We start from the raw sequence: 24,582 nt of genomic DNA, 5'->3' as shown, positions 1-24,582 counted from the left end.
CTATGATGAACATGTCTTTAGTGGTACGACCATTGGGAGACAGTTAAAAAAAAAAAAGTCTTGGTTACAATCTGAAATTCTTAAAAAAAAAACGAGTTTGGAATAATATTTGTACTATTACTTAATTTTTGTGAATTTGTGGCGGGGCGGAGGGCAGGCCGGGTCATGATGCTGCACACCCTGCCCCTAATCAGGCAAATCAAGCCTCAGAGAGGGACAAAGGCCGACCGGAGACGGCAGTGCGACAGAGAGAGTGTTTCGGCACCAGTCTAAAGGGGTTTAAATGGAAAGGAGGCGGAGAGAACCGGTTTGAGAATATAAACAATAGTTGAATATGAAGCTTAAACAAAAAGACAAACACACAAAGGTGTTGGACAGCTGTCCGTAAATCTCTCTAACTGTCGCACTGCCATCTTCGGTCAGCCTTTATCCCTCTCGGAGGCTTGATCAGCCCGATTAGGGGCCGGGTGTGGCATCACGACCCGACCCCACCCTGCCAGAGGAAATATTTTCGCTTTTAAAGATTGGGAATATTTGAAAAAATTTTGTCCAACAAATCTAAGTCAGGTATTGTAGTATAGACATTCTGTTGTCATGTGACAAAAATAAAAAATACCAAGAAGACCCATTCAGACTCTCATTTTTGTGAAAGGCACATTTTGTTCCAGTCAAATGGAAACTTCTCGACAGTCATGTCTCAAAAATGTTCGTCATGTATTCTCATGTATTCAAGGAAAGAATATGAACTCATTTTTCTTGATGGTTACTCAGTTGTCGTGATGTACAGAGCCAGTCATCGACCATCACAATCTCTCTCAGTGTCTTGGAGAAACGGGGCCTCTGCCAGCATGTGAAGTACCCAGCCTGCCCTGCTCTGCCACCCCATCCTGTGGCTCTCAGAGTGACGGGCGTGAGCAGGCACACTGCAGATGTTCATTAACATGACACAACACGGTCCTGACAAGCTGCTCTCAGATGACTGCCATCAGTCCTCATGTGCTTCAGCTAAGCAGAGAAACAGTCACGGTCAACACGCTGCTCTATGGGTGCCGTCACAATTTCTTGCATTGTTTTGAGCTTCAAGCTGTACAGCACTTACAGTTTATTATTGCTAATGATTTAACCATTTTCATTCATTAACGTGAACGATATACTCTGATGTGACGGCAATGATTGATCATGAAAACGCGTGACATGACTATTCACTAAATTCAAATTCCATGACACCTATCTGACAACAAAGAGGGGCCTTAATTTTCATTTTGAGATTACGTGTGATTTTCAGTGGTACCTTGATTGTCAATAGAGACGCATCATAGCAGCCGAACTGATAATCGATGATGCGATGCTAGCGTTTGTTCTACAGGCTTACGATAATCAAAAGAAAGTTTAATCCGCCGTGTTTTGAGTATCTGTCTCTGCACATGTTTGCTAAAGTTTTATTGATGCAATGACGCATGTTGTGGGGCGTGTAAATACAACTAAGCAATGTCTCGTGACATCATGAACATACAGCTTTCAAAACAAGACATTTCAGAAAGGCGGGAACTATAAATGCTCGTTTTAGACTGGGGAGAAAGTTGAGATCAGAAATTTACAGCATGTTTTTAATAGTAAAGCAAACTCTTAAGTGTTTAATTCATGACCCCTTTAACCGGTTGATATGCAAATCGCCCGCACAAGGTAGTGACGTCACGGTTTACGTTTAATATATAATTTCCAAATTAAAAAAGGGTCCCGTAAATACAACCATTTAACTTCAGTTCATTTTCATGGTTTCTGCTCAAAAAGGGGGCGTTCATCAACAGGTTTAGTTCCTGTGTGCACTTTAGCAAGCTAAATGAAATGTTGAAAGGCTCGTTAGCTGAATTATTGCCATATTGCGAATTATGTTTGGTTAGTTGTCAAATTGCCTCTCATCCTGAATTTGTCAAATTTTGTGAATTTAATTTTTTTTCTCTCAACCTGTTGATGAACGCCCCCTTTTTGAGCAGAAACCATGAAAATGACCTGAACTGAAATGCTTGTATTTACGGGACCCTTTGGTGTACGGACACAGTTGTGGTATTGTTTGAAAGAAGAAACTTTGGGCTTTATTTCACAAGTTTCAGAATTAATATATGTTGTTATTTATTAAAGTTAGAGAAGCTGAAGTTTATAGTAATGGAAATATTTTGTGTTGAACGTATTTTTATAATCTAAATAAACAATAATAAAAGTGCAGAGACAACCCAGAAATACAATGTTCTCAAAGTCACGAGTCTAAAGAAGTTACGTTTCAAATCTGAAGATGATCGAATAATAAATGAGTTCCTGCAGCTTTAAATCTCTGTAAAATCTCTGGAAGTGTTCAGAGTGAAATTAGGCTCCGCCTCTCAAGACGACAAGACTAAATCTGACGGCACTCGACTATTATGAATGAAACTACGCCACATTTTTAAAAATAGACTTTGGAGACGGGCTGGTTTTGTTTATGAGACTCTAATATATCAGATCATAAACAGTTTTACAACATGAACGCTGCTCAGATTGCAGTTTGTTGAAGAACGATGACGAAGGCGAGATCTCATGTAAACAATGGAGAATATATCAATAATTCTCACATTTATCACTTTTATGGACAAAAAGTGCGATTGGATGTTTTTCAATGAACGCTTGTCATGGACGATTGACCCAAGTTTGTTGAACTGGATTCATCTGGCGATCGTGTTTTCATAATAAAAGTCCCATTTTGATATCGCATGTTTCTTCAAAGTCACTCTCTACTCCAATTCATCAATTTAAAAACTAAAAATGTAAAGAAATTCATATGTAGGCATAATTTCTATTCGTCTACAAAACTAATTTCAAGCCTTTAAGCATAATCCTTTAGATCGAGTATTAAGAACATTTTACAAGTGCATAGTTAAATTACTTTGGATGTTAAAATATGTACTCAACTGTTTGTGGGCAGGTTATATGGTCAGTTACACTGTTGTCAAGTCAGTCGGAAGCCGGTTCTGAGCTTTGCCGGTCCCTCTATCGAGCACCAGGATCATTTCACTAAAACTGCCATGGAAGAATCTCTACAAGGTAAGGTGTACGGCTTTATTCATGGCAATTATTCAATACTGGCAGATCAAGTCATTGGAAGAGGGAGTCGCAGGGAGTTCAGTCCAAAACAAACACCTCATTAGTTCACAGAGCCGCTTCGCCTGGGAACTGACGCGGATGCATAATGTTTACACGACCATCCCTTGGCAATATGAGTGTGTGCTGGCATCTGGTCAGCCGTGAATTTCAAAATTCCTCCCGTCATTGAGTTTTTGCTTTGCTCACTGCAAAATTGAGGACTGGTATTAGGACATGAGAAAAGGGTCTGGAAATATCTTCAAGGTAACTACAACCATCCTGACAAGTCTGGCAAAACAGCACAAACTAGTGATGGATTTATTATTATTATTATTATTTTCTGCTATAACAGGTTTGGATTGGATCGGTTGTCTATCCTGGCTTCAATCAACCGGACTTATTACATCCATAACTGCCTCAGCTTTCAAAAAATAAACTACAGCAAGGATTCAAAGTGCTGTTGATTCGAACTAAAAAACTAAAACATTTTCAATTGGCAAGACTAAAAACAGCTTTTTGAACCTGAAGTTGAACCATATACACGCTTATGCTCGCCGAACACAAAGTGCAGTGAAAACCACTGTTTTTATATCAAATATAATACTATAAAAATACTGGAAAGTGAGCTGAGATACATTTATTTATTGTGTTTAATTTTTTAAATTTTCTTATATTTAAGTACAGCGAGACCATGTTCTTTTGATTTCGGCTAACATGAAAGTGCAATAAATGTTAAGAGTGTAAACAAAATCTCAAATAAAAGAATATCCGCGATTAATAATGGGGATTAATTAATTAATACTCAAACCAAATATTTTGAAAAACTATCTGCATTCTGTCACACTGTGAACTTTCCCTTTAGACAAATGTCAATGTTTGCACTAACATCTAACCAAATTTTTTTTATTTTCACAGAACTTGATGTAGGGATGCACCGATACCACTTTTTCTCTTCCGATTCTGATATCTGAAATCTCAGTATCGGCCGATACCGGTCTTGGTTTTTTTTCATAATCAGTTTAAAATATCTATACCTCACTGTGTGATGCTAATTATATGAACAGAAACGAACCTTTAACTACACACTATTTCAATATAAATGTATAGCTTATTAAGAAACACTATTGTTAGATAGTCTAATGGATAATACTGCAGCAAAAATTAACAATAATAGTAAAGGCGGCACTTTTTTCTGGACTTTAAATGATTCTAAATGCATATTATAAGTGAACCGAACTATTGAGCATCTACATCTGAGAGGTCGTGAGTAGCGCTCAAATATTGCGCAACATGTGAAGGCTAAAAATAGCTGTCCGAGTGTGTAAACAGAGCAGCACCATTCACTAACACGCTGGCATATTATATATTTACTTATTAAACACAGCTTTTTGCGATTCACAGAGCTATTGAACGTCTTCAAGTGGCTTTGAATAAAATGGACGAGTCATTTTAACTATTCAATGGTGTATTTATGGTTCTTTTATGTCATATTGGAGCTTGACAGGAACGAGCATGACTAACACACCATATCGGATTTGGATCGGGCTCGTCGGACTGATACCCAATCCATCTAAAAATGTCAGTATCGGAGCCGATACCGATCTAGGTTTTACCGCAACTCCGCGAGCGCTCTTAGATCACACGCACACATGAAGTGCACACATGTAAGCAAACTGTCTGACAGTCAAACAGTGTGTGGAAAATCACATTTTACTAACCCTTATATAAAGTTAGATTAGCATGCTAGTAGTTCTGTATTGAACTCTATATAAAGCTTCTGAATTCAACAGTCTATTCTTCAATCAAAAGCGCAGCACTCAGTCAGATCCACGCGGGAGGATCGTGTTGGGCTGCTCCATTAATCCACAGTTTAGTGGAGTTCAATCTGCCTCTGGCTTCAACATCAAACATACTGATTAGCAAATACTCCAGGCCAGACAGCTTCCTCTGAAGCACATAATCTGTCAAACATGCCTCCTACCATCACAACCCAACATACGAAAATGAGTTCAGGTTCTCTGAATCAAAACCTAATCTGCCACTGTGCCACACCACAAAATTACCACCAACAACACAGCCAAAGTGGCAAACGGTGCATTTTCTTGACCTGGAAATCACAGTTTTAAAAGGTAAAACAGTTTGACCACTCCACAATCCAGAATCTTAGATTTACATATTTTTGAAAGTTAAGTGGTTTTTGGAGTGCTGTCTATACTACTACTACTACTACTCGTCAAAACGAGCACTATAAACCGTTTATATGTCTTGTTGGCAGGAATAGCATCAGTGTGCGGAGCGCAAAATGGGAAACGTCTGGTGTAGACAGTGTGAACAAGACAAGTCCTTGAAGCTGAATATGGCCAAAGTGGACCACTGCAACAAAAACTCATCAGGCAAAGAGTGTCTCGATAGACAGGCTGCTATTTTGACCACTAAAAACTACATTTGACTGAGTCACTTCAAAGGAAGACATGAACTGTAGCACTTTAATCTGAGACGAGTATAACACGTTAAAGCAATCAAGGGTCAAGAAAGGGTCACTGCTGCTATTGAAGGGCAGCGCTGGGCACGGAGATGGACAAGAGACGTCTGTCTCTCCACCAATCCCAAATCACAGCCTCAAAATGGGTCATTTTATTGGATGGAGACTCACTTTAGAGTGAGTGGTGACCAAAAACAAAGACTAACTGCGACATTGTAATCACTTATGCACGCTGCAACAGCACTTTCAGGCCTAAAGAATTTAAATCAAGAACCAAAGAATGAACATGTTTAACAATGACTAGACTTGTTTGCCAAGCAAACAACACAGAAGGGAATGTAGGAGAGAATTTTGTTATTTCCAAATGCAAACTTTGTTTTGAAGCCTCTCTGTGTCATGGATTTCAATACTTCAAGTATTGAAGTATGTTATATGGATGAAACTAAATCATACCATGCAATAGAAATGCGAAACTCGTCCTGCACCATTTGTGGATACCCCAGGGTGTGCTGAGTGACTCCAGCCGGGTCTCCTAAGCAACCAAATTGGCCCGGTTGCTAGGGAGGGTAGAGTCACATGGGGTAACCTCCTCGTGGTCGCTATAATTTTGTTCTCGCGTTCTGTGGGGCGTGGCGAGTTGTGCAAACCTCCACACGTGCCATGTCTCCACGGTAACGTGCTCAAAAAGTCACGTGATAAGATGAGCGGGTTGGCGGTCTCAGACGCAGAGGCAAATGAGATTTGTTCTCTGCCACCTGGATTGAGGCGAGTCACTACGGCAACACGAGGACAGTAAATGCACAGCTAAACAGATGTGTTTTGAGTCTGGATTTGAATGTGACTACTGTAGGAGCACATCTGATCTCTTCTGGAAGCTGGTTCCAGCTGCGGCTGGCATAATAGCTAAAAGCAGACTCTCCTTGCTTAGAGTGAACCCTTGGTATTTCTAGCTGATGTGATCCTAATGATCTGAGTGATCTGTTGGGTTTATATTCAGTGAGCATATCTGCAATATATTGAGGTCCTAGCCCATTGACTGATTTATATACCAGTAATAGTACTTTAAAATCAATCCTAAATGTAACTGGGAGCCAGTGTAAAGACCTGAGGACTGGTGTGATATGTTCATGTTTTCTGGTTCTGTATGAGCTGCAACTGTCTTATGGTCTTTTTGGGAAGGCCAGAGAGGAGTCCATTACAATAATCCACCCTGCTGGTGATGAAGGCATGCACAAGTTTCTCCAGGTCTTGACTGGAAACAAAGCATCTAATTCTTGCAATATTTTTCAGATGATAGTATGCTGATTTAGTTATTGCTTTGACATGACTACTGAAACTAAGGTCTGACTCTAGAGACACACCAAGATTCCTGACTTGATTTTTAGTTGTTTGACCCCTAGCGTCAAGGAATGCATTCACCTTGAGAACTTCATCTTTGTTTCCAAAGACAATGACTTCAGTTTTGTCTTTGTTTAACTGAAGAAAGTTTTGGCACATCCAACTGTTAACTTCATCAATGCATTGGCACAAGGAGTCAATGGGGCTGTAATCGTTCGGTGCTAGGGCTAAGTAGATCTGTGTGTCATCTGCATAGCTGTGGTAAGCAATTTGGTTCTTTCTCATTATTTGGCTCATTGGGAGCATATACAGGTTGAACAGGAGTGGCGCAAGAATTGAGCCTTGAGGGACTCCGCATGTCATGGACGTCCACTCAGACTTATGGTCTCCTATACTCACATAATAACCTCTCCCTTCTAAGTATGACCTGAACCATTTTAGGACCATCCCAGAAAGCCCCACCCAGTTTTCCAGCCTGTCAAGAAGTATGTTGTGATCGACAGTGTCAAATGCAGCACTGAGGTCGAGTAGTACCAGTACTGATAATTTGCCTGTATCAGTATTTAAGCGAATATCGTTTATTATATTTATGAGCGCTGTCTCTGTGCTGTGATGCGATCGGAAACCAGATTGCAAATTGTCAAAGTATCCATTTGAGTTCAAGAATTTGTTCAGCTGATTGAAGACAACTTTTTCAATGATCTTGCCTATGAAAGGAAGATTTGAGATCGGTCTATAGTTGCTTAATATGGTCTTATCCAGATTGCTCTTTTTCAAGAGGGGCTTGACAACTGCAGTTTTCAAGGAGTTTGGAAAACTCCCAGAGAGAAGTGAGGAGTTTATCACATTATATAAGCCTACAATAATCAAAAGGCGACACACTGGAACAATGAGACGTAATGCAGCTGCAAAAGAACCATGTGCATGACCAAAGTGCACATCCTTACTAGCAACTAGGGTTGGGTTAAAAAAAAATAAAAAATCAGATGCATCACAATCTTCATTTGAATGATCCTGATATTGATTCTTAAAATCACAAGATAACTTTTACTCAATGCCAAAGGTGCTTATTACTGTTTGATCTCATTAACAGACCAAAATAAATAAGTACAGAGAGAAACTACACAACAAATGAGAACGTTAAAGATCACTTTCTATTTCCTCTACTTGCAGAGTAGTATGCATATGTGGACATGCACCTAAACCGTAAAATACATACATATATGGTGGTGGTGTAATGGTCTAAAGCACATAACTGGTAATCAAGTAATCAGAAGGTTGCTGGTTCGAGCCCCACAACCACCACCATTGTGTCCTTGAGTAAGACACTTAACTCCAGGTTGCTCCGGGGGGATTGTCCCTGTAATAAGTGCACTGTAAGTCACTTTGGATAAAAGCATCTGCCAAATGCATAAATGTAAATGTTAATCTATAGTGGACGACCAACATATTGCCGAGGCTGATAAATTGGCTGACATTTGGAATTTTTAATTATATAAGCAAATAAATGTTCCACTTTGGGCGATTTGTTTCTTGAGGGTGCTGAGAATCACCTGCTTGCATGTGAAGTGACTGAGACATGTAAATGACCAGTCATGGTTCTTTTGTTGTTACGTGCCATCGTGTTACTACAATAATAGATATCAGAGTCACGGCAGACACGTTTGAGCTCGTCTGTTTCATTCTCCCTCTCTCTCTTCAACAGTTCCCTGTAACTTTTAACTCTCATGTCTAATGATAAAAAGGCCAATATCAATAAAACTAATATCATATACCATCTGCAAATATGCGCATATCTCGTTAAATAGATGTAATAAACCAACCTCACAAAACTTGAGCAGATCCAGCGTCCTGTGGAGCGCTCATATATTGACCTCTAAAGCACTTATTCCATCAGCCTCTCCTCAACAGTTCCCTGTAACTTTCAACTTTCTGTTCTAATGATAAAAGGCAAATATCAGTAAAACTATTATATACCGTCTGCAAATATGCAGATCTCTCGTTTAAACAGATGTCATTCACGAACCTCACGAAAATCAAGCTTTGTTATATCTTCATCTGAAGCACATTTTCCATCAGCTAGAATCAGAACTTCAGGATCAAACGTTCCTCTGATTCACAAATAATGATGGTCACTCCGTGACAATCCAAGCAGGCGATCCAGACCGTTTAAAATGTCAGGAGACATTTGTTAGGACTGCACTGGATCCGCCCGGGCACGTGAGTGCCAGTGTTGTCTAAAATACAGAGTACCGGGTCTACCCCGGAACCCATGCAGAGGCGGGAACTTTCGAATGCTCGCAACAAGAAAAAAGATGACGACAAGCAAAGCTGCTGCGGAGTCTCAACTGAATCATGTCGAAAAGAAAAGTGGAAAAAGCCAGGTTTGGAAATTCATAGGTTAGGGAAACATCATAGATCAGCAAAAACCTATTTATAAACGCTGCTTTTGCATTTTTCTGACGATAGGAGGGAACACATCAAACTTAGTAAAGCACGTGAAAGACAGACAGCCGGATTTATTCAAGCAAATAAAGCATATTATAATTTGCATTAGGGCTGAAACGTTTAGTCGACATTATCGACATTGTCGAAAATACAAAATTTCTGAGATAATCGTTGTTGAATAGTCGTTTGATCTCATTTAATGTAACATGAAATCACAATAAACTGTAAATGACGCGTGAGAGCAGCAGTTCACGCCTGATGGAGGAAGAATTACACAGATCAGTCCAGATGCACTCGAAACTTTTAACAGTTTATATTATGTAGATCCCAAAGTATTAGGGAATGATTAAAGTACATTCAGAAGCATGTACCGTTGTGGCGGAGGTGGAGCTCTTTAAAGGAAGCGTCCCGGCGTTACATCTTAAATGCAGTAACATTTAATGCTTTATAGCATTATTAAAGTTCAAATAATACAGAAGCAGCTCATGTTAATAGCTATAAACTCAGACACTGACATTTCTCTGTGTGGTCGGTGCCTCTTCTATGAGTTGCGCGAATGTCCCGATCTCAGGGGGAGAGATTGAAACTGCACCCGGCTGAGAGAGACTCTGCCTCGGGGACACTCATCCCTCGAGCGCGGACCCTTAATGCAGCTCAATTAGAACTTATTTAATCATATCTCTCTCTATATATATATATATATGTCCAAATGCATTTCTTATCATGAAGAAAAACGGCAATATGCAGCTTTAATAATACGACAGCACTTTGCACATTAGTTTGGAAATTGTTTTTTATTAATTCTATTGTATGCTTGTTTATTTAGGTTTTGATTTTTAGTACTTGGTTAAAACTTCAATTAAAAGTTGCAAAAGTTGAAGCAAATCTTATACAAGTGTTCAAAAATACTTTAAGCATACGTTGTTCAGTTTTGTTATAATTAAAAAATAATATATTTAAATTAAAGTGTTGCTCAATGGCATTTTTCTGTTAATGTTTTGTTTAGTAACCTGTTTTTGTGTTTTGCTTTGGTACCGAAAATGGTATCGAGTACCGTGAAATTTCACTGGTATTGGTACCGACTACTGAAATTTTGGTACCGTTACAACACTAGTGAGTGCAACTTCAAAGTAAAAGCGCTTCACATGTGCTATAAGTAAATGTCTTATTCACTATGTACAATAAGTTTTATTCTGCTTTTTTTTTTTTTTTTTTTGTAAATGCAATTGCTAACGTGGACATGCCATTCATGGTTGCTGGACTACTGTGTGTACTGTTATTTACTTCTTCCTAATATATCAACAAAATCTTCATGTGCAAATAAATGACTAGAATTTGATGACTAGGGCTGGGACAATGCGACGTCGACGCAAAAAATACGTCGACGCAAAATATGCACGCCGATTCGTCGGACCCAAAACAAAGATGGCGGCGCCGGCGAGTAGTAGCAACACGAGTGGCTCCTCAGACTATCAGAAGTGCAAGGAGGCATGCACTCGTTCCTCTAAAGTATGGGAATTCTTTAATTTAAAAGGAAACAATTCCGTGATATGTCGTCTTTGCAAAATGGAGATGGCCTTCCATTCTAGCACCACGGCAATGCACGAGCACCTGAAGAGGCGCCACCCGGGAGCAGCTGCAGATGACAGAGCACCGTAAGTTTTTTTCAACTCCCCACTTTGCACTCGATGTTGGAGTAGGCTATATAATACATTGTCAACACCCAAAGTTTTCTCTTATAGCTATTAATAATGCGCTTATAGCTATGAATGTCGTGAAAAATACATAGAGGACACTGACAACGCGCTGACAGACAGGACCAAGCAGGTAACATTTAATAAAGTCTCAACTTTCAAATTTGGTCAGTCAAAGAAAATTAAACCATAAATAGGCCTACTATTTTGTGGCTCTTTAATGTGTCGTGACAGATTGCCTCAGTTAAAGCTGCTCGTGAACCGATCATCTTTTCCTTGGTTAATTTATAGCATCAAATAGGCTAAACATGAATGTAGCCTACATCAGAAGGACTGTTGTTTTAACCGCGGAAAGATGTCAGTACAGTAGCCTACAATCCATTATTCAAATTCAAATCCACCGACGTTAATCTTCTCTCTCCTGACTACTTTGTCGGACAAAAATGGCGTATTATGATTGATTGAACAGATCGCCAGTCAATCAAACTCCCGGCAAATGTTTTTTTTTTACATTTTATACACCCCCACCCCCGATGAAACCGGTATTACCGGTGTTGTCACAAGTCGATTAATCGAAATCGAATCGGACTGAAAAAAATGAATCATTAGATTAATCGATGCATCGAAAAAATTAATCGTTTATCCCAGCCCTATTGATGACTAAACAGAAATCAGAAGAACCTGCTATCTACCATTTAAAATACAATATTATTTTTATTTAGATTATTTAGAAGAGTTTTCATTTTTTAGCAAATTATATGTTTATGTTATTTACTATATTAAATTGTGTGATATAACATCATTGTTTCGGCCTATTGGCCACCCTGTTCTCTGGATATCGGCCACTAAATAACCCATATCATTCGTCAATCACTATTAATGTAAGTAACGGTCATTTATGTGAATGTAAACAGAGAAAAAAAGCACATTTGTATCAAAATATTGGACTTGAGCAAACGTAGTCTTATAGACCTGCCACCGTTTAGTATGTTGTTAATATTAATCAATCAACAACAAGAAAACCACTCACTACTCTTGACTGGATAACTTCAATATTAGCTCTAAAAACAGCTTAGTTAATGCAAACACCATTTTCTAGTTATTACAAGTGAATCAATAAAGCTATATGTCCTGTCCAGAATCTGCCATTCAATGTATTGACTATTGGACTTGTAATAGTTATACAGTTGTTTAATATATGAACAGAAAAAAACAAAATTTTTGTAGTCCTCAAGTGGTTAAATTTCGATTTACAGACTTGAGAGCCAAAAACAACATCACAAATCAAACGCTGTTTGCCATCTTCATTCCCCATTAGCATAACATTTCATTGGATGCGGTCACAGTATGGGTGAGAAAACTCCATTGTCAGCATTTCTTGCCACAAGGTGAAATGAAACGGCCCTCGAAATGAGCACATAGTCAACACATCCGGAGGGAGGTTAACACACTGTGAGGAGTGTGCCACGATGTAAGGGCAGCAGATAGAGTGAGATAAACAAGGGTCTTGAGTGTTACAAACATGATGCGATGTCATTTGCCATAATCTCCACATCGACCATGCCACTAATTATTGTGTCAGAGGGTGAAACAACATAGGAAGGGCCTGTTATAACCACCTACAACTAGCACACACACCCTGGCTCTGTCAGAATCTGAGGATGTGATGTAATGTGATATAATTACAGTACATGCCAGTCTGCTAAAACAACCAGTTGGTGTAGACAGATAGAGCTTTTGACAAACCAGTTCTCTCACCAGGAGTAAATTCTAGCACTAATATGTTCTACCTATATGGTTAAATCCCAGAGATATGGGTTTGTCTAGTCTCCATGTGGCTCCATTCGTAAACTGCTAAATTTGACCCATTTTCAATGGTCGAAAACCAAATATCGGATCATCATCATCATCATATATGTTTATTTGATGAAAGTATTATCTGTCAAACACTTTTAGTTCAATTGTTTTTGGGAAGACTTAAACAAGTTATCATGGGCTTTAAATGTTATCCAAGAAATGCTAACAACCCAAATATATAAGAACTGGAAAGACAAACACAGAAAAGCTCTCTACAAACTCTGCAGACATACATTAAGTTCTCTTACAAGACCTCACTTCAGAGACCAATGAGACTAAAGCTGCGTACACACTGCCAGCGACTCCATCCCATTAATTTTCAATGAGAGCACAGCGACTTCCGGCGACACGAGCTGTCGCGACCGTTGACGACTAGATGTGGGCGTGTCCAGCGAACAAGTTCAACTTTATTCAAATGAAGAGCGACTAACAGAAGCGACAGCCAATAGGAGAGAGGATGGGAGAGCTCACGTGATCCTTCTCTCTCTGCAGTAACGGAAAGATGGATGAAAGGCTAATTCTTGCTGTTAGCAATTTTCCAGTGCTCTATGATATGGATATGGTATATCCAGCCGCAGCTCTCGCACCAGCCGGTGGTACTCGCCGTGCTGACTCCAAGATTTAATGGTTTTGTGGACCCAGACAGACCGGCGTTTGCGTTTTCACCGCAGATAAACAGCCGCTATGGCAAAGAGCACGCCTTGTTTCTCGCTCATCTTTGATATAAAGAATTTTATGTACCGATTCTATTTATATTTAGTCTTTTCCCTCCAAAATGTTTGTTTTTAGCGGCAAGAAAAGCGATTTGCTGTCAACAGCAATGGAATGACATCCGTGAATGTCATTTATAAACGTTACTAGGCAACCAATAGTGGGAACGCCCACTAGCGACTTCACCGCCAGCCACTGGCGACCTGCAGCGACAACGTCACAGGCAGTGTGTACGCAGCTTAATACAGGTAACAACCTGGTGGCGACAGAACTAGAACTTGGAAACAAAAGCAAAGCAGAAATGCTTTAAATTCCAAACAACTGCACTAATGCCTGATATTAAATTGCATTACAATGATGAATGTATAGACAAAAACAGACAAGTAAAACAATGTTTTCTTCACAGTGCGCCAATCAAGATTAATGTGAAGTACCAGAGAGCATCACATCTAGAGGGGATATTCTAAAACGCTTGCCGTGGCTTAATGTCCTAAACCAGTGATATTTGCCGACCAAATTCAGTATGCACGTTATTGATGATGCATAATATATACAGAGTATATATATATGCACGTTATTGATGATGCGTACTATATACAGAGTATATGCACGTTATGGATGATGCGCACTATATACAGAGTATATATGCACGTTATTGAAGATGCGTACTATATACAGAGTATATATGCACGTTATTGAAGATGCGTACTACATACAGAGTATATATATGCACGTTATTGATGATGCGTACTATATACAGAGTATATATGCACGTTATTGAAGATGCGTACTATATACAGAGTATATATGCACGTTATTGAAGATGCGTACTACATACAGAGTATATATATGCACGTTATTGATGATGCGTACTACATACAGAGTATATATATGCACGTTATTGAAGATGCATACTATATACAGAGTATATATATGCACGTTATTGATGATGCATACTATATACAGAGTATATATATATGCACGTTATTGAAGATGCGTACTATATACAGAGTATATATATATGCACGTTATTGAAGATGCATACTATATACAGAGTATATATATATGCACGTTATTGAAGATGCATACTATATACAGAGTATATATATATGCACGTTATTGAAGATGCATACTATATACAGAGTATATATATGCACGTTATTGAAGATGCATACTATATACAGAGTATATATATGCACGTTATTGATGATGCGTACTACATACAGAGTATATATATATGCACGTTATTGAAGATGCGTACTATATACAGAGTATATATGCACGTTATTGAAGATGCGTACTATATACAGAGTATATATGCACGTTATTGAAGATGCGTACTACATACAGAGTATATATATGCACGTTATTGAAGATGCGTACTACATACAGAGTATATATATATGCACGTTATTGAAGATGCGTACTATATACAGAGTATATATATGCACGTTATTGATGATGCGTACTACATACAGAGTATATATATATGCACGTTATTGAAGATGCGTACTATATACAGAGTATATATGCACGTTATTGAAGATGCGTACTACATACAGAGTATATATATGCACGTTATTGATGATGCGTACTACATACAGAGTATATATATGCACGTTATTGAAGATGCGTACTATATACAGAGTATATATATGCACGTTATTGATGATGCGTACTACATACAGAGTATATATATGCACGTTATTGATGATGCGTACTATATACAGAGTATATATATGCACGTTATTGATGATGCGTACTACATACAGAGTATATATATGCACGTTATTGATGATGCGTACTATATACAGAGTATATATATGCACGTTATTGATGATGCGTACTACATACAGAGTATATATATGCACGTTATTGATGATGCGTACTACATACAGAGTATATATATGCACGTTATTGATGATGCGTACTACATACAGAGTATATATATGCACGTTATTGATGATGCGTATTATATACAGAGTATATATATGCACGTTATTGATGATGCGTATTATATACAGAGTATATATATGCACGTTATTGATGATGCGTACTATATACAGAGTATATATATGCACGTTATTGATGATGCGTATTATATACAGAGTATATATATGCACGTTATTGATGATGCGTACTATATACAGAGTATATATATGCACGTTATTGATGATGCGTATTATATACAGAGTATATATATGCACGTTATTGATGATGCGTACTACATACAGAGTATATATATGCACGTTATTGATGATGCGTACTACATACAGAGTATATATATGCACGTTATTGATGATGCGTACTATATACAGAGTATATATATGCACGTTATTGAAGATGCGTATTATATACAGAGTATATATATGCACGTTATTGAAGATGCGTACTATATACAGAGTATATACACTCACCTAAAGGATTATTAGGAACACCATACTAATACTGTGTTTGACCCCCTTTCGCCTTCAGAACTCCCTTAATTCTACGTGGCATTGATTCAACAAGGTGCTGAAAGCATTCTTTAGAAATGTTGGCCCATATTGATAGGATAGCATCTTGCAGTTGATGGAGATTTGTGGGATGCACATCCAGGGCACGAAGCTCCCGTTCCACCACATCCCAAAGATGCTCTATTGGGTTGAGATCTGGTGACTGTGGGGGCCATTTTAGTACAGTGAACTCATTGTCATGTTCAAGAAACCAATTTGAAATGATTCGAGCTTTGTGACATGGTGCATTATCCTGCTGGAAGTAGCCATCAGAGGATGGGTACATGGTGGCCATGGGACATGGTCAGAAACAATGCTCAGGTAGGCCGTGGCATTTAAACGATGCCCAATTGGCACTAAGGGGCCTAAAGTGGGCCAAGAAAACATCCCCCACACCATTACACCACCACCACCAGCCTGCACAGTGGTAACAAGGCATGATGGATCCATGTTCTCATTCTGTTTATGGCAAATTCTGACTCTACCATCTGAATGTCTCAACAGAAATCGAGACTCATCAGACCAGGCAACATTTTTCCAGTCTTCAACTGTCCAATTTTGGTGAGCTCTTGCAAATTGTAGCCTCTTTTTCCTATTTGTAGTGGAGATGAGTGGTACCGGTGGGGTCTTCTGCTGTTGTAGCCCATCCGCCTCAAGGTTGTGCGTGTTGTGGCTTCACAAATGCTTTGCTGCATACCTCGGTTGTAGCGAGTGGTTATTTCAGGCAAAGTTGCTCTTCTATCAGCTTGAATCAGTCGGCCCATTCTCCTCTGACCTCTAGCATCAACAATGCATTTTAGCCCACAGGACTGCCGCATACTGGATGTTTTCCCTTTTCACACCATTCTTTGTAAACCCTAGAAATGGTTGTGCGTGAAAATCCCAGTAACTGAGCAGATTGTGAAATACTCAGACCGGCCCGTCTGGCACCAACAACCATGCCACGCTCAAAATTGCTTAAATCACCTTTCTTTCCCATTCTGACATTCAGTTTGGAGTTCAGGAGATTGTCTTGACCAGGACCACACCCCTAAATGCATTGAAGCAACTGCCATGTGATTGGTTGATTAGATAATTGCATTAATGAGAAATTGAACAGGTGTTCCTAATAATCCTTTAGGTGAGCGTATATGCACGTTATTGATGATGCGTACTATATACAGAGTATATATATGCACGTTATTGAAGATGCGTACTATATACAGAGTATATATATTCACGTTATTGATGATGCGTACTATATACAGAGTATATATATGCACGTTATTGATGATGCATACTATATACAGAGTATATATATGCACGTTATTGATGATGCGTACTATATACAGAGTATATATATGCACGTTATTGATGATGCATACTATATACAGAGTATATATGCACGTTATTGATGATGCGTACTATATACAGAGTATATATATGCACTTTATTGATGATGCGTACTATATACAGAGTATATATATGCACGTTATTGATGATGCGTACTATATACAGAGTATATATATGCACTTTATTGATGATGCGTACTATATACAGAGTATATATATGCACGTTATTGATGATGCATACTATATACAGAGTATATATATATGCACGTTATTGAAGATGCGTACTATATACAGAGAAGAAGAGGAGCCCAGAATCTGAACGCAATGTGTAAACCTGCACATTAAGCAATTTCCTCCCATAGAAAACCGTTAAAGTAAACGCTTAAACATTACCTTCATCTCCGTCCACGGTGACGGCGATCTTCTCGAGTGATCTCACTTTCAGATCTTGAGCTGAAAAGCAAACAAACATATATAGAATGAGAAAAATGAACAGAACGCATTACAAACCATTCTTTGACATGAGGTTTGGTCTGACATGAAGTATCAGTCATACATGTCTTCTAAGTACCAGTTGATTGAAACAGAAAGGATGCATGTTCAAATCCTGCAAGGGTTAGTTATTGAACCATCACCATTACATTGTTGATCAAGACACTAAGCCTCAGATTACTTTTAACACCCTGTCTACACCAGACATGAGCGGTGCTGTAGGGCACTACAAAAGCAGATTGTGACCCATTAAAATCAATGATGCTGTCTACACTGGATGTGTCTGGAAACGGTAAACGGGTGCCCAGTTCTATTTCGTGCTGCACAAGCTGGCGCTACTCTTGCCAACAACACAAATTAACGATGGGAGAACTTTTATACTGTTTGCTTCAACACATCCAAAACAGCCTCACGACGTTGCAACGTGACATCACTAGACATATGGCCAAAAAGTGTCACAATATTTTCCATATTCATCACAATATACGTTCCAAGTTATTTTTATTGGAAATTCAGTTTGAAGAGATCTTACAGCACGACTATCATTATGGTTCTCGGTTTAAAGTGTCCTACAGAGGATGACTTATGCCATCTGGAATGCAGCAAGACACCGTAGGCGTGGTGCCAGACCTCGGAGAGGAGATTACTTTAAATAATAAACCAACAAAATATTTAAAAAATGGGTTAACGTGTCCATGGGGATAAGTGTCCAAAAGAAAGGGGGACTCTGGTGTCCTCGCGGTGCTACGGGGCTTTGTGTAGGAAGGGGAGATTGTCCATTGGATGGTCCAAGATGTGAGTGGTGTTCGACGGCCACTCGCGCTCCCCTCACAGGTTCCGGGGCATGAGGGGAGGTGGTTTCTGTGGTGCCGGTTTTCCGTGGCCCGTTGATTATGACGTGTGCGGTACTTTCCGGCGACTCCGGTAATGCATCTAATTCCGCAGGTACCCTCCCTCTCGGCACCTGGACCTGCAATGATGCAAGTGTGTGCACACTAGGGATGTCATCAAAAATCGATATATACAGTATATATATTTTGTTGAATGGCATTTTATTTTATCCATATATTTTATACGAAACGTAGCACTTGCTAGCCTTAGTCAAGTCCGATTTATACTTCTGGGTCGCACCTACTCCATAGGCATAATTATACATTTAATAAACAAAAAGCAATGTCATTCGTGGATTCAAAAGTATTTATTAAATGACAGTACCACCAAGAAGAACGAAAATAAATCGGTTATAAATTGTACAGTCGCTTAAATAATATTATACCACAGGTCTGTTGAATGCTTGATTGTTGACGAACGCTCTAAGGTGTGCAGATCTTCATAGCACGGCTATGAAGTAGTTCAAGTTCTTGACTGCATAACGGTTCCATATAACTTCGCCAAATGATTTAAGTTATTTTCAAAGAGCCGTTCAGGCTATCACAACAAAATAACCAATTAAAACAATGACATTGGTTAAGCACATCAGATATGAATGACAATATCTATAATATCCTACATTTATTTCAATTAAAATGCATCCTTGTGCTCCCTCACTTTTGCTCTCATCTCACACACACAGTACACGCTACCACAGCAAAATAAACATATGAAGACATTGTTTAAAATAAACCGGTTAAGTTGAAAAGCTCCCTCATCTCCCCGCACTTACACACGCACACACACACACACACACACACACACACACACACACACACACACACACACACACACACACTTGTTACTAAAATACCGAAAAGCAGTGCATCATATGTTGCCAGTTCTAATGTGACATTTTCGAACTAGCAACAAAGGCTTGAGCTGTATAAAAGCTAGATACACTTCATCAATACAGCGGTGAACCTCACTGCTGCTGAGAAGTGCTTAAACTTACATCTTGGCATTTTGAAGCAACGTTACTTCTGATGAGAGATGCAACAAATAAGGTAATCCCAGAAGCGATCTCTCTCAGTTTCTGGGTTTCTCTCTTCTGAACTTCGTCAATGTCATATGTATTTATCAGGGGCACTAGAGGCTTATGGTCTGTCTGATGTTCCAATTTGTCCAAGCCTTGTAAGTACCTTGAGAAGCGCTCACATGCCCATCTTCCAGCTAGGCCTTCCTTCTCGATTTGTGAGTAGAGGCGTTCTGTCTCCGTCATGGTCCTTGAACAGAAAGCAACGGGACGTAGTCCATTCTCTTGCTCTTGCAAAAGGGCAGCCCCTAGGCCGTAACTCCTTGCATCCACACTATACACAGTTGTCTTGTTTGTGCTGTTGTATGCTAGTCCTGGTGCTGTAATCAGCATGCTCTTGACCTTGTTGAATGCCTGTGTTTGTGCCTCTACCCAAGTCCATTCAGTCTCACTCTTAAGCAGCTCAGTCATAGGATGAAGGACTGATGAGAGGCCAGGGAGGAATTTGCCCAAGTAGTTTATCACCCCTAAAGCCTGTTGCAGGTCTGTCAGATTTGTGGGACAAGGGAGTTCCATTATGGCTCTCACTTTGCTACCGTCAGGACGGATTCCATCTTTTCCTATGACATGTCCAAAGAACTGAATCTCAGACTTTCCGAAATGACACTTGTCTTTGTTCAACTTAAGACCGGACTCTCTGATGATCTTTAAGACTACTCTGAGGTTATTATCGTGCTCCTCCTCATCTTTACCGAACACTAGTATATCATCCATCACTGCTACGGTGCCCATAAGGTCTTTAAGAAGGGCGTACATCTCTCTCTGAAATATCACAGGAGCTGAGGTAATTCTGAAGGGATGTCTCCGGAAACAGAAGCGACCAAATGGTGTGATAAATGTGGTAAGTTTCCTACAGCAAACATTCAATGGAATCTGCCAAAACCCGCTGGATGCATCTAATGTGGAGAATACACATGCACCAGACAGTTGTTGTGCAATGTCCTTGAGTATGAATCGCTCACGCGTTACTGCTTCGTTCAATTTTTTAAGGTCAATGAAGATTCTCACTTTACCGTTCTTTTTAAATCACAGGCACCATAGGAGCACACCAGTCAGACCTCTTCTAGGATTCCTGACTTATGCATACATTGCAGCTCCTCTTCCACTTTTGGTAGTAATGGAAAGGGAACACGACGAGGAGTACAGAGGCTATATGGCTTTGCATCTGGTTTGAGCTCAATTTTGATTGGCTCATAATTTAACAGTCCCAAGTCTCCAAAAACATCATCCTCAGTCGACCCTGCTCACTAGTCTCATGTCGCAGGCAGCTTCACGGCTGAGAAGATTATTAGTATATGGGCCTTTTACAACAAACCATTTCTTTCAGTACACGCCAAAAATTTGCCAATGCAGTCCCGTTTGCCACCCGGACTCCTGATGTCTGCAAGTGTTTTAGTAAGTTGAGGGTGCCTAGGTAGGTTCAGGAATGTTCGCTCCGACATGACTGTGATATCTGCACCAGTATCAATTTTAAACTTTACAACAGTGCCACTTATCGGTAGCTTTACATGCCACTCATCCTACTATGCATTGGCAGAAACTGACCCCAGGAACCGCGTGCTGTTCGTTTCATCATCATGTCTGGCAGTAGTCACTTCCTTTACATCCTTTGTTTTACAGGCGACCTCAAAATGGCCCGTTTTATTACACTTACGACATCGTTTGCCTAGAGCAGGGCAAGCCCCATGGTCATGTACACGTGCACATCTTGAACAGTTCACTTTGCTCTTTTCTTCTCTTTGTTTAGTCTCTGGATTCCTGAATGTACTCCATTTATGCCTCTTAAGTTGCATTGCATGCTTAAACTTGTGCCTCAATGCATTTACATCGCATGCACCTTTAACGTCAGCGTTTTGCATTTTAATCAGTTCTGACTGGCGAGCAATCTGTATCGCTTTTTCCAGTGTGAAATCTGGCTCTAGCAGTAGCTTCTCTGACACATCACCATCCGCTAACCCGATCACAATGCGATCACGAATGTGCTCATCTTGAACAGTCCCAAAAGCACAAAACTCCCGATGATTCCACACTTTCACCGCTTCGCTGGCTCCTTCTATGTAAACACGCACGGTCATGAATTAGATCGCGTTTGGGGACAAAATGTGACTCAAACTTTTTAACTACCGCGTTGTAGTAATCCTCTTCCTCCTCAGCTGAAAATGTAAACGTACTGCATATGGGTTCTGCCTGTTCGACCCATTGCATATAGTGTAATGAGTTCATCTGTACAACACCATCCTCCTTTTCTCATTTCCTTTCCATTCTGAAGCGTGCGAAGCCCTGTCTCCACGCCGGCCAACTCGATGGCTGTACGAAATCAAAAGCCTCCGGCACCTGAAACGCGAGGAAGTTATACCTCTGACACCATATCATGATACAGCAGAACAAACAGTCTAATAAACTCAAGCTTAACTTTTATTGTCAGTCTCACATGAGTGATACGTCTCACTCCGCTCCAGTATTACCCATTAATTGACTAGACTATGGCGGCCCGCCACAGTCTAATTTGCCCCGCTACGGTCTCGTAATGAACCGATGTTTTTTTACACTTCTCAGTCTCATAAGAACATAAAATAAGTTGTGTTTTGCGCTCTCTCTCGTGCACCACGTTATTTGGTTGAGGAGAATGACACATTTTTGAGGTAAATAACATTAACCAGCCCTCTTCATTGAGAGTAAATCACTCGCATATGCGAGTAAATTGCGAGACCCTTTTACTAAAAAAGCAGTTGATTAAGAAGCTGGATTTAGACTCATCTTTCCCTGCATGATGTCTCATCGGGAAAAACACGGTCTCATTCAGTTGAGCTCCGAGCATCTCAAATGGTAAATGGTCTGCACTTATATAGCGCTTTTTTTAACCTTAGAGGTTACCAAAGCACTTTACACTGTGTCCCAATCACCCATTAACACACACACTCATACACCAATAGCGGCAGAGCTGCCATGTAAGGCGCTAGCCTGCCATTGGGAGCAACTTGGGGTTCAGTGTCTTGCCCAAGGACACTTCGGCATGTGGAGTCGTGTGGACCGGGAATCGAACCACCAACCCTGCGATTGGCAGCCAACCCGCTCTACCAACTGAGCCACAGCCACCCTCAAGGAACTGTTTCATTGACTGCACAACATCCAATTACGTTACAATTATATAATATAAATATAATCAAATATTTTATATTAAATTGCTTATAAAAAATATTTTAAAAAAATTATGAGTTCCAAAACATTTGTGTAAATGTAAAATTGACCAAAATTAAAGTTGACCAAAAAGAGACACATTTCGTGCATTTAGAAATATTTGTATACTTTACATTTAATTATGTCATTCATAAGTTTTAAAACCTTAAAATGAAATAATATATCCATATTTTATTATTGTATTTTTCTTTATGAAGTTAAACGTGTAAAAATGACATCTAATGCCGGATTCACACGCCCATATTAACAGATTACACCGTTCCCGCTGCAAGCGTGAGTCGCGAGGTGACAATTTTTGCCGCGTGGCTCCTTCTGAGCTCAGCAAGTGCAGTACAAAATTATTCAAACCACACCTATAGTACACTACAATTTATGTCTGCATACAAGTCAACTTTATAAAATAAATTGCTGGACTTTTTGACATTCTATGTATATAGATGTACAGTATAGACAACATTAACCAATCATGACCCCCTCACTCATGAAGCACACATGCTCCCTAAAGGCGGTCACACACTGGACGAGAATAGCCACGCCAACGTCGCAGCTAGGACGAGAAGGACCTAGGAATCAAACACCAGGCACGTTGATGCGGTTCACGTGGCAGGCAGTACACACAAACATCAGCAAGGTTTTCCCCTTTTTAAAGAACGAACAAGGCTAAAGTAAATAATATGTCCAATGATAATGATTTGGGTCACATTTAATGGAAAATATTGGAGTTGCACAAATGTGAGCAGCCTCCGGAATTGTAGGTGGGCGTCGCCGACAGCGGCAGTGTGCGTACATTCATAGAAAACTATTTTTCGAATTTTAAAACGTGGCATACAAGTCCGCCGCTATCCCCTTAAAAGATATGACATATCTATAACATTTAATCTTGAAAGCCCTAAAAGAGACAATCGGCAGAATAATTTCATAATCGTGACAGCGCTAATCGCATTATTTTTATCGCCCCGTCAAGCTCTTCGATCAGAACTTGAGAGTTGGGGAGACAGCGTTACAATCGCGTAAAACAGCTAGAAGTTTGTCTCGAGTTATAGTAAAGTAAAGCAAGTTGCGTTTATTCACCGTCGTCAAACTAAAGGAGTCTGTAAACGCTGAAGACGCGAAATGTCTACTGCGCTATAGCACTGTGATGCCATTTCTGTGCCACACAACTGCAGTCGCTTGACGTCGATTTTATGCGATCGCTGCGACGTTTCGCAACACAATCGGTCCTAACATTCGTTATCATTGTGATCCATGTTCAAGTCGTGGAGCGGGACACTAGCATGTTTTTCAAAGCTAGAAAGCCAAATGTTGTTTACTGAAAATCACGTAAACTCAAGGGCGTAGATTTGGCATGAACTTTGAGGTTACAGAATGAAGTACATTTTTCCATTGATCATGGTATATATACTGGGGGGTGGGTTACTTGTACTTGCTTGTTTTGGTAATTGGTACCCCCCCATCCACC

General features: G+C 39.7%; 1 protein-coding gene across 5 annotated transcripts in view; it reads right to left on the bottom strand.

The window, feature by feature from the left end:
* Positions 1–24,582, bottom strand: part of LOC127617572 (AT-rich interactive domain-containing protein 4B-like) — a 90,134-nt gene that overhangs the window by 64,486 nt on the left and 1,066 nt on the right. For all 5 annotated transcript variants that reach the window (XM_052089546.1, XM_052089549.1, XM_052089547.1 and 2 more), the window contains exon 2: positions 17,861–17,920. In XM_052089546.1, the coding sequence (XP_051945506.1) occupies positions 17,861–17,866 (6 nt within the window). In that variant the 5' untranslated portion in view covers positions 17,867–17,920. The remainder of the gene's footprint in view (positions 1–17,860; positions 17,921–24,582) is intronic.

This window comes from Xyrauchen texanus, chromosome 24 (genome assembly GCF_025860055.1).
Source record: "Xyrauchen texanus isolate HMW12.3.18 chromosome 24, RBS_HiC_50CHRs, whole genome shotgun sequence".
Taxonomy (NCBI): Eukaryota; Metazoa; Chordata; class Actinopteri; order Cypriniformes; family Catostomidae; genus Xyrauchen; species Xyrauchen texanus.
The sequence above is the reverse complement of the archived record's forward strand: the minus strand, read 5'-3'. Positions and strand labels throughout refer to the sequence as shown.